The 11,922-nt window shown below is 32.7% G+C and overlaps 2 protein-coding genes across 2 annotated transcripts; one reads left to right on the forward strand and one right to left on the reverse strand.

The window, feature by feature from the left end:
• The first annotated feature begins 488 nt into the window (after positions 1-488).
• On the forward strand, positions 489-3,138 carry LOC126919054 (peroxidasin homolog pxn-1-like). Its single transcript, XM_050727743.1, has 3 exons — positions 489-778; positions 1,680-2,042; positions 2,478-3,138. Exons 1-3 carry the CDS (start codon positions 570-572, stop codon positions 2,854-2,856), a joined length of 951 nt encoding a protein of 316 aa, XP_050583700.1. The 5' UTR covers positions 489-569; the 3' UTR covers positions 2,857-3,138.
• A 350-nt stretch (positions 3,139-3,488) lies between these two features.
• Positions 3,489-7,103, reverse strand: LOC126919053 (APOBEC1 complementation factor-like). Its single transcript, XM_050727742.1, has 5 exons — positions 5,707-7,103; positions 5,401-5,575; positions 5,000-5,322; positions 4,763-4,892; positions 3,489-4,363 (listed from the first exon to the last, which is right to left on the reverse strand). Exons 1-5 carry the CDS (start codon positions 6,400-6,402, stop codon positions 4,263-4,265), a joined length of 1,425 nt encoding a protein of 474 aa, XP_050583699.1. The 5' UTR covers positions 6,403-7,103; the 3' UTR covers positions 3,489-4,262.
• Positions 7,104-11,922: the final 4,819 nt, after the last annotated feature.

Genomic DNA, 11,922 nt, shown 5'->3' on the forward strand with positions numbered 1-11,922 from the left:
CACGGTTGTCTTAAGAATATTATCGAACCAGTAAATTAATATATAACTTAATATCTCGCGTATCTTATCATTAATATTTATTATTTAGTGACGCGAGATTTAACTAAAAATCAATTTGCAAGGCATCTTGCCGATAAATGCGAGGGATATTCCTAAAGTAATACTACGTAAAAAATGTGCTACATTTTTAGATGCAAAATATTTTAATTTTTCTTTTATACGAATATTGAAAAACCGAGATTTCTCATCGAATGAACCACATCGCATCGTGAGATATTTCATCCGCAGACGCAAAGAAGTTACACTCGAATTTTTTTAATTATCGACTAACTTTAAATCGAAAATAAAGAGGCACGATAGCGTGTTCTTTTATTTTTCATAGAGTATGAAACGACTTTTTCGATCGGTTACAAAGAGTGCGATTCTCTTATCAAAAGAGGAAAACGTAGCGAGAGTCGAAGGATACGCCGCACCGCCCACACGATTCAGTTGCTCATCGCCCGAGATGTCAGAAACGTACAGTTAATTAAACGCTCGTGTTCAACGTCGGTTCCTGTCTCGCGTGAATCATGAAACGTCTGCTACATGCACTTTTCATTTTTAATCTATTGGCAAACGTCGTAACGGAGCGGGCCAATTGTCGAATCATCAACAAATGGCAAGATATGAAAGTCACGTTGATCTGCACGGGACTCACGAACTTAACGGTATTGATGGAAGGGTATAGCAACAGTACGTCGATCACGATTTCAGATTCGAGAATATATAATATACCAGGGTAAGAAAAGAGGTCATATTTCAGAACTACAAAAGCCATATTTGAGTCGAAATTGTTCGAGTTTTAGACATTTGATACTCTAAAAAATGTATATTTCTATTTTATCGAAACAGAGATACTCTGGACTCAGATAGAATCTATAAATATACGTAGTTACAATCGCTTTAGAAACTGTGAAAATTTAGGTCAATTTATTACAAATTATTTATTCAATAGATGCTATTCTTTTTTATAGTTGGACAGTATAGATATAAGATTTTACAACGATAGATTTTCCTACATGATTATATCCTGACGTTATTAGGTCATTTCGTAACAAATGTCGTTTCTTATTTTTCTTCGGATAAATATGCGTACCATGTTTCGCTGATATGTTTGTAGGAATTTCTCCCTGTGTTTCTTAAACAATATCCTCTTGATGGTTTTTGATACGAGTCCGAAGCAATTAGATCAGCTTTTTCATATTAAAAGAAATTATAAAATGAGTGTCAGCGAAAACAATTTGCGGCCTTGTATGCTGTCCAAATTTAAAAAGGCAGTACAATTAAACATACTGTTAGAAACATTAGTAGAGTGTACTTTCAAAAAATCAGGATGATCATCGATGATTAAATATAAACCTAAGTATTAATTTGTTTCACTGAAAATATGTCGTTTAATAGAGTGCAAAAACGACATTATTTATGAGATGACATAATATTTCGTTGAAAATATCGAGTATGAAATTTGTAACTAGTTGATATCGAATTTCGCCGAGACTATTGAACATTATAGTCGTTACGATGTCAGCTTCTTAACAAGAACGTATTTGATAACATGAAAACCAGACAGAAGATAATGATGACAAAAATAAACTAAAATAAAATTGGAAACTCTGATGAAACGCGTCGTTTGTTTATAGATACAGTTTTGAAAGATTTGGTGCGAGCCTGATAACTTTGGATCTACACGGGTCTGACATACAGACTATAAGTCCTGCTGCGTTCGGAAAACTCGCCAAACTAGAGAACTTGTTACTGTGGGGTAACAAGTTGACCACCGTAAACTATGAATGGTTCGTGAACATGAATGTGTACAGTTTAAAAACCCTAGACGTGTCGTTCAACAATATCTATATGATCAGTGATATGGTATTCACAATGCTTCCCAATTTGGAGAACTTCTATTTCGATTACAATAAAATAGAAGCCATCAACTTTCAAATGTTCGACTACTTGAGAAACCTTAAAAATGTAAAGTTTGAGAAGAACCCGTGGTTCTGGGGGTAAGTAATTCTGGAACTTTATCGTTTGCGGTTTCTAGTTTAAATGAGTTACGGAAAAATATAAGAGGCAGTCGTCTCTTCTTCGATCTCACAGTCAGGCGTATTTTTAAAAGCTGTGCTACTTATGTAGATACAACTACGTTCTTAAAATAATTAATGGATAATTGATCAACGCGATACAAAATGTGATATTTAACAGCAAATTCCTTAAATTCTTATCTGTACTTCAATAGTAGAAACCTGTGGTTTTCCATTTCAAAATTTCCGTATAAATGCTATGCTAGAATTCTTTAGAATATTGTAAAACTATTTTTTTTATAATTATATATACATGTAAAAATATTGATATTTTACACACGAGACGTACTACATTCCAACGTGTATCTATAAGGAATAAATTATTTTAAGGCAATTAATTTGTTTTATAATGTATAGATATCGTGCACATTTAACATGGAAGTTTGAGGCTATGAATGTGAATTACGGTAAAGATTGGGACGAATGGGAATGGATGAACGCCGCCATCAAAGAGTGCTCCCAAAATGGCTACGGAGTAATACCGCAAGATACAATTCTCGATTGCATCGTTGAAAACTTACTGAATTACACGTACGAACTGTTTTCTACGGAACAGCAAGACACGAAATGTATCGGGGAAGCTCAACAGTTGGTACGCTGTATGAGACCTAAAAATATTACTGGGAATACGGACAACGAGACTGCGAGAAGAATACTTGAAGATTACACAGCGATTCTACCGACAATGTTCAGATCAAATGTTTTATTTAAACCACCGCAAACTAGAATTCCTTAAATCTATGAAGCACTTAATTAAATCTCAAAATACATATATCTGTATGTTTCTTCTAAACGTATATGTAAGTTATATCAAAGTAATGGGAAGTTAGGTACGAGTAGAAAATCTATTTGAATGCGCGATGTACCTAATTTCTTGTGTATTTTAACCCTAATAAAATTATTCAAAATTGTAGTTTACGTGAATTACTATAAGCTGCTTGTGATTCAAGATATTTCGTTACTAAAATTGTAGTTAAATGGATTACAAATAAAATTGCATGGCATAATGTCCCGTAAACATGGTAACAATATGTAAACCTATTTTTGAATGATAAAAAAATGCATTCTTTTTATGTAAGAAATATTTAATTAGCATGCAGGTGTCATCCAATTATAACAATACATAGGCTAGAAGGACCACGATTGGAAGTTCCAGTTTCACATTCAGAAACGGTTGGATATTTAAAGCAAATGATATCTAAACTTTTGGATGAGAGAGATCAAAATTGGAAACCGGAGAGAATGAGGTTATGGCTTCGAGGACTTTATATGCAGGATAATCATATGATTTCTGATTATAAATTAAGTTCTAAAGATCGAATAGTGTTACTTCTTAATAATTGTTAATATAAATTTTTGAGCAAGGCAAACGCGTTCATGGTTTTTTCGCTTTTTAATATGTTTAAGGAAAAGGATCGTAAACAGACGATTAAATGTGTCCGTTTATTTGAACGTTTATGTAGATACAATTTTGTGAATTGATTGTGGAAACAACTAAACATAATACATCGTTATCATTACTAATGCTTCTGTACAATTTTAAAAATAAAAAAATTATTACGTTAAATCTGAAAATCGAACCAATCAATATATAATTTTACTGATTTTCACAGATTATTATCACATATTCGATTAACTTTTTAACGAGCAGTACGTATATAGTTTAACTCGTACCGGCAGAGTAAAATTAACTTAATATGTATTTAAACTATATATTTAACGTAGAGAACCTGCAGTTGCTAGATTTTCTAAATTCAATCTTTTAGTAGATTACTTTAAAATAATATGCTTATTGTTCAACTTCATTTGTGATAGATATTACAATTAAAATTTTCACAACATTTCACGGTATTTTAAACGATCATTAAAAATGCGCTTTATATCATAATTGAATAAAACTGTAAATATACTCCGATCGATCTTTTTGTACAAATATATTTTGAAAATTTGGTTAAAATTCATTTCAATTGTAAAAATTTACCGTTAAAATCTCAATTTTGTGTCAGAAATGCAAAAGTTAATTTACATTTGGAATACTTTCTTAATACTTTTGTCATCATGCTTTCGGATCTCTACGTTATAAATAATATCAATGATCTTTGCATGTTTCACTATAAAAATCATTCAACGAAAGTAATTTCTTTAATTATAATGTATTTCCCTATTCCAGCTGACTGGCGACCCAACCACAGGATTAATGCCTAGCTTTTGTTCCATGCAATAGTGCTCATTTTCTCGTAGCACTGTTTGAAAACAGACAAAAAAATATTCATAAATCACAGCTACATACTTACCACCGTCTCTCTTTCGCTAGTGTTTTACAAGCTTTCAAAATATTCGTTAAATAAAATTCGTTAGATTATCGTTAATTAATTATTGATGCAATATCCGTGTTACTTGTTGCTAAGTTGAGTTACGAAACAAAGAAATACAGAAATAAACTTTCATACACCCGAAACTTCGAGAAGAATGGAGACATCAAGATAAAGAATTATACGAAACGTGAAATTGATATCAATTACATTCGTGGAGAACGTATCGTGTATTGAATTACGTTCATTCGTCTCCTCATGAATTTGAACGCGAAAATTAGCTGGATATATATGTTATTTTTAGAAAATATTTTTCTTTCATATACTCACCGAGATCCTGGAACGTAGACACTATGAGTTGATACATCTTTGTGCACGCAGCAACAATAGCGTTTTGCTTCGTTGGCATTGATTCTCCGTGATATTCGAACAGAATAAGGGCTTGTCTAACAATAGTTATCTAAGAAAATAAAAGAAAAGGAAACAGACAATAAATAATCAGAAACTAAAAAAGATATGTTGAGAAAATAAAAACAAATATAAATGAATATAATCATATACACTTACTTTACACATAAAAGTGGACCCATTCGCTACGCGCAAACAGTTAAAGTAACAAGTACCGTCAAACTTTTCTCTAATGAAGTTTTGTAAAGCAGTTGTGTGTATTGAGGTTATATCGAGTATATTGTTAGCGTTCATGTCCACGATATTCTTAGGATCAGACTTTTTCACTGGTGCGCGTTTGGCGTAACTTGGTTCGAGATTACGTGAGTTTGCATTTGCTAGAGCTTCGTTGATACATCGTTGTCTTTCTAAGACTTTCGTGGCTCCGATTGGTTTTGCCCAACGTATTTCCCATCCTTCAGCCTCAGCGACGCCATTATGTCCTATTTTGTTCTTATTTTAATAAAGTGTGTACAACGATTAAAGATGAAATGAAACATGACATAAAATAATAAGCATACTTGTCATAATGTCCATTACATTCTGTGCTGCTTTACGATTTTCATAATGTACGAACGCGAAATGATTAATTTTCTTTAATTTTAAGATAGGAATTTTTGTATTTTTCTGAAAGATATCTCGAATTTTTTGTTGTGGCATGTTCAAAGATAGATTTCGTACAAATAAAGCAGTAACCTATAAATAATAGCAAATGCTATAGATACTTTTTATCTTATATCATTAATATAAAAAATTTATATGTATTTTTCCAATAACATAAGATTCTACATTTTTTTTTATTTTTCATACAGCTTAAAATAGCTTACATTTTCCATAACTTCTTCGTCGATAGGATCACCAGGTTCAGGGTCGGCCCAATCAACCGCGATTTCATGGTCCCATAACATGACTCTTCCAGGTATTAACTTTCGTCTTGCCATCGCGGCTGCTCTATGATCTTTGAATTCGACGAATATGAAACCACGATTCAGCGTCTTGTCATGTGCACTTGGATACAGATAGATATCAATGATGCCCTCAAGAATCTTATTCAACTCTTGCATAAATTCTTCCTTGCATTTGTTCTTGGGTACACCACCGAAGAACAATCGACAATTATCAACCGATTTAACAACGCCGATGCGATGTCCATGTCTGATTTCGTAACCGTCAAGTTTTGCGCACGCGCTTCTTGCTATTTTTGAATTTTCAAACAAGGCGAATGCATATCCGCGAGTTGATCCAGAAAAATCGAGCATCAATCGTAATTCGATCAAACGACCGACCGTTTCCAGCATCGGCATTAATTCGTCCTCGTAACAATCTCGCGGAAGACGGCCAAGAAAAATTTCAGCACCTTTCACGCGTTGCTTCTCGCCACGAATGATTTCTGGAGCAGTTAAACGGCGTTGTCCATTTTCTTGCACCAATTCGTATTTCGTTCTTTGCAACATTTCCAGCAATCTGATAGTCAACTGGCACTCTCCCACAGCATTCTCCCGTATGTTCTTAGTTATATCCATTATCAGGTAAAATAAAGAACTTTTATCACAAATTTATACACAACAAAAAGAACGATCTAAATAAGTGGGCTGTCGACAACTAACTGATCCTCCTAAGCTTTTTTCCTTATCCCCTTCTTTCTTCTGCTTACCCCCACAACCATATAGAATTCGTAGATATACTCATGTGAAACGTTATTCCTCAAATGGACCAATCGCAGTGATCGATGTGTCACTGCCAATACAGCTATATGTTCTCAGGTAAAGGAAGATAACGAAGCATCTATAGTTGCTCGGGTAGAAAATGTAGGTACAGATATATATCTTAGGGGAGAGAACACGCATCCTGTATTATATTTCATACTGTCTATAGACTATAGTGTTAAACAAGTAAATAGGTTAGTTGTAAATGTACTTATGCTTACTATGGAATTACTATGGTAATTAGCATTATGAAAATATGAATGTAGTTCTGACCTCTAAAAAACATAAGAAGTAATGAATTATAAGTAAATAATTATAATAGGAAAGTCATTGACTGGTCTACAATGGTAACTTGGTAACAGTTATCTATTTCTGTATATATGAACTTCCGAAAATATTCGTTGCAATTTATACAAGCAGTATCAGAAATTGTGATAGGAATTTATTTGCTACACAAACGTTGTATCAAATAAATTACAAAATTAATTAGTATACTTGTAGAATATGAATAGAATGAACAAGGACTATTAATTAGAGATCTTACCTAATCGACGGTCTCTGTCCATTTTGTTTTATTACTTTATTTTATTTGCCTCTCTATTCCAAGTATTTTATTACCTAATTATCAATAAGTACTGAATATTTTTATGTTAATTTGAATATGATTATTTGGTTTCAAACATGAACTCAATTGCCATGACTTTTATGATAATCGTGCACAAGACAAACAAATTTTGATAATCTTTCATTAGTTTATTTGAAAGATATTTATGTGATATATTTATCTTCGTGTACAAACGTGATAAAGAGATAGATTTAATATTTTGCTTTTATCAAAATGGATTTCAATTTATCGTAGTAATTTATAATCATAAATCAGATGTATAATATCATCAACCACTGAATTTCAACTGTATTTTAAAAATGTATACTGAGAAATATTAAATATAACTTATTACAAAATAGATTTTATTTCCTTTTTACGTAAATTTATTTCATTTCAATCCCCTCTTTCATTGTCCCATGAAAGGGGCCGCCCCTGAACCAATAGTTCTGGGCCTCAAAAACTTCAATTCGGTTCTGCTGATCCACCGTCTTCGGACAATACGCTCGCACCATTGCACGCTTGCGCGGAAAGGTCTATATACAGACCTCGTGAATTTAAAAAATTGAACATACGTGGGTTATCAAAAATAGAAGTATTCATGTAAAATTCAAATTGTTAATACTTTAATATATTCAATGCGATATGCGAAATCAAAAGGGGCCCGTGGTGGCAGAAATCAATCTTTTTATAACATGTAACCATTTATCGGGGCGCTTTTCGCAAGAAAATAGGAAATCTGATAGTAATAGAAGTTTTTTCTTTGTTCTAAGCTAGATAAAAGTGTCTTTTACACGGGATGCTGCTAGTAGGATTGCGGATTGATAAATAACTTCCTTGTAAGATATATGTAATTATAATTTTCTGACCTAAGATATATATTATTTTATTTCAAACTAAACGTTATCATCTTTTCTATTTTTCAACCAATTTTATTAAAACAAATTACATTATGACACGCGTGCTAAATTTTTAAACACAGATACTCAGATTTCGAATTTATAAATTTTGTTCATGCAGATTATATTAGCTTATGCTTACAACCAGTTTAACGTATTATTTCTTTATTTGAAACATAATACCCTTTTATCGAAAATATATCCTTTCCACGAATTTAACGATTCTTGTCGCATAAGTATATGTATGTATATATACGACTTGCAAGAGGCCCCCCCCCACTTCCTACCAACTGAAATTGCCTGTGTAAACAGAGACGTAGGGGACCAGTCTAGTGCCGAAAGTCGAAGCGATTAGACACCTTTCAATATCAGTCCGTAACAGGTGTCGATTTGTGTAGTAAATATTTTATAATCATTCTTCCACCACTGAAACGCACGCTACGGTAAACTTCGTTTAACGAAGGTATATTTTTATTCCATAATTTATTAAAATCTTTTGTAATCTGATATTTGATTATCTTTTTTTTCTGTTTATTCTGTTCCAGTAACTCGTATATTAAGCTTTCAAGATGCAATTTAGTTTTGATTGTTTCATTTTCATACAATTTGCTCTTTTTATACATTTATTTTAATATTTCTTTTTTTGTGCAGATCGTTGTTTGATTGCGAGGGAAACTTCGAAGTATTAGAGGGATGTTGCGAAATTCGAAAGGACGAGATGTCCGACGAGACGCCATCATAGTGAACAATGATAAATCTGACAACTATTCGTCGAGACGTTGTAATATTTCATTTATTCTAAGGAAGGCGAACATTATGTATGTATACATTTGTTTATTTTAATTACTTAGATAATCGGTGGTATTTATTCAGTTTTCAATCGACTTCATTTCTCACAAATATTTCGTGATATTAATGTAATTAATACGTAGTATAACAAATTCTAAATTCATGGTTTATTAAGAATATCAAGATGGGAAAGGCAAGATTAAAGAAATTATTTTTTTATTTCGAAGAAATTGAATACATTTTTTAACATTACTTTGACATAAATTCTCTCGATTTTGCTTCATTTGAATAAGAAATTCAAACAACTTTTTCATTTTGCTTCATTATTCTTTTAAAGTAACTTGTTTATGATAATATTGTTATTTGGACTCTCTCAATAGCTTTTATTACATTCGACAAAGTACCTTATCACAGACAGGTTTGAACAGGTTCTGCGCATCGCGTTTTTTTTTTATTGCGCAGCATTGTTTAACTGTAGAGAAAACGCGCCATGTTTTATTTGAACGAAGTAGTTAAATCTGTAATGGCGGACATTCAATTTGACGGATAATTATTACAAATCGATCGTGTTATGAAATATTCATATATATTTGACAATACCAGAAAATACTTTATGATACACAAAGATATTTCTGATACATTTACCTTATATTTTCTTCTTGTAATTATTCTTATAATTATATGTGTAATTTTGAAATCACATATATAATGAATTTAAAATGTGATTTTATGTTACATATTTTGTTACAGCTTTTTCACAATCTCCATCTCCTCCTGTTCTCTGGATAGGATCTTATGGTGCTTTAAAGGCCAAGAATGTAAGTATTGTACTGCAATTAACTGTATTTCTTTCATTTTTTTCTTAATCATAATTAATCAAGAAATAATATTTGTTGAAAATTCTTATTTTTCCCTATTACATCAATAAACTATAAAATTTTGTCCTCAACAATAAATTATGTATATGTACACACACACACTATTTTATCTTTTGTTACAGATATTTTACAACCAATACTTCTACCATAAGTTTTGATGATTCTTCCGAGATGACGGTCTTCATGATGGTTTCTTCTGAGCTACGTCGACATTGTTCACATCGTTCTTCATATGTAACTGTGAGTCGCACGCTTCTTTGTTCCTCCAGTCACTCACTCATGTCGTAGGATGAAAGATCCGAATCGACACGGGAGACTGGTTGTATTACGTAGAATTTTTTACAAGCATAGTGACCGCGGGTATCTAATACACCCGTGAGTGGTAATATATATTTTTATTGTATGTGTTTTATTTACTAGTTCAGGATAGGTCTTCTTGCATACTGCATTTTTTATTAGAATGAATAATATTATGTAATGTTAGTAATTGATTGATTAATTATGAATGATCATGAGTGGATTTATACGGATGTAAGTACGCGTATGAATAAAATATGAATGTTTGGATAAACGATAAATGTTGAAATTACTTACTGAATTGATTATTTTGCGACGGAGAAGTTAAACACTGTAATATCGTGGAAAAATTATTTTGAAAAACCCGATGAGCTACAGATAAAAAATAATGAAAGTGCTGACTGACCGGGAAGGATGAGAAATCGCGATGGGCCTTATGTTCGTGGCCCTTTAGGGCAATACATATTATACATAACTTGTTTATAAAAGTATTAAAGTCCACTTCCTTCCGGACAAAAATGTATTTTCTGTGTGCAAGAAGGAACTTCGCGGTAGGCAGATTTTGGAATCAAAGCAACAAATTTTGAATATTTTTTCGTGATTTCGAAAATATGCTTTGACGAAAAGATCACCTTAAATTATTTAACATTAATGTTTAAATTGCAGTCTATTATTATATTGCATTAAGTTTTAATGTTCTCTTTCATAAATAAATTCTTTCTCATAAATAAGTTCTTTGCTCACTTTTTTTACAATACTAGAATTTCAATAATTTCTTACGTTATTAAATTCAGTAAATTAATGTAGATTCACAATAATTTCAAACATAATGAATAAATGAAAAATGAAGAAACAGTAGTCCGTTAGATGCATGCAAAGCAAATATACTAATCATCTTTTAGATCAGGATTTTCAGGTCTAACTCTTTCCGTACCCATTCCCAGGATCTCACTCGCGTGCCCAGGTGCTACGCGGGTGAAGGAAAGGCAATGAGTATGATGACCATAAACTTAATAATTTATTAGCGACTGACGATAATTAGTGTATCGTGAACGACGTAATTTCCACATTGTGTGTGTGTGTGTGTATGTGGTTAGGCTGTGGAATTGCGTCGTCGTTTCGATTCTTATTAATATTCAAGAAATTCACAAATATAGATAATAATATCCTTTATCCTATAATAACATTCAAATAACAAAGTAATGGTACCAAATTTCGTACCATTTGTTTAAAAGTCGTCACTTCTTTAGAAAATGTAATACATATATCTTCAATTGCAAATTTATTTTTAGTTATATCTAAAATGTGTATGTATTTGTATCGTACAATGGTCGCTAGCTATCGTCAGTTGATTTCAGGGAAACGGTACGTAAATTAGAGTGTGAAAGTTGAATGTCAAACTCGGGTGTCGGAGACGTCCCGGGACGTTCTCTCTAGTGTAGGCTCTTGCGCCCGGGTGTTATGTATGAGAACCGTGGAGTGAGTGTGTTGCTGTGCTTGTTTTGCCACTTTTTAAATATAGGGGTTAGGTAGGATAGGTAGTATACTTTCTGGTGTGTCTGTTAATTATAAGTAGGTAGGGCCGGGCAGGTTGGCACAGTCTCTGGTCGGATAGGTGCGTTTTCGTGTGACCAACCTGTTTCTGGAAATCTTATTTGAAAAATCGACGGTGAAACTGCCACGGGTAGAGCATGCTCTCGTCTCTGGTTTTGCCTATCGATTTTTCGAATTTCGCGGTCGCGGTCGCGAGTAAGCTCGAAACGAACGTTTATTGCTCGAGCACGCACATGTGACTGGGCAACGATCACAATGATCGTTTGTCGTCTATGTGCACGGGGAATAGCATCCGCGATTTATATTTTTATTTTAT

This window comes from Bombus affinis, chromosome 7 (assembly GCF_024516045.1).
Source record: "Bombus affinis isolate iyBomAffi1 chromosome 7, iyBomAffi1.2, whole genome shotgun sequence".
In the NCBI taxonomy this organism is placed as follows: Eukaryota; Metazoa; Arthropoda; class Insecta; order Hymenoptera; family Apidae; genus Bombus; species Bombus affinis.

Excerpts from the sequence above, each read along its gene's own strand:
- LOC126919053 (XM_050727742.1), bottom strand. The coding sequence starts at position 6,402 with ATGGATATAACTAAGAACATACGGGAGAATGCTGTGGGAGAGTGCCAG. Across the intron at positions 5,323-5,400 it reads TGTAATGGACATTATGACAA|GACATAATGGCGTCGCTGAG; the intron begins GTATGCTTATTA and ends AGAACAAAATAG. Across the intron at positions 4,364-4,762 it reads GTCTACGTTCCAGGATCTCG|TGCTACGAGAAAATGAGCAC; the intron begins GTGAGTATATGA and ends GTTTTCAAACAG.
- LOC126919054 (XM_050727743.1), top strand. The coding sequence starts at position 570 with ATGAAACGTCTGCTACATGCACTTTTCATTTTTAATCTATTGGCAAAC. Across the intron at positions 779-1,679 it reads AGAATATATAATATACCAGG|ATACAGTTTTGAAAGATTTG; the intron begins GTAAGAAAAGAG and ends GTTTGTTTATAG. Across the intron at positions 2,043-2,477 it reads AAGAACCCGTGGTTCTGGGG|ATATCGTGCACATTTAACAT; the intron begins GTAAGTAATTCT and ends TATAATGTATAG.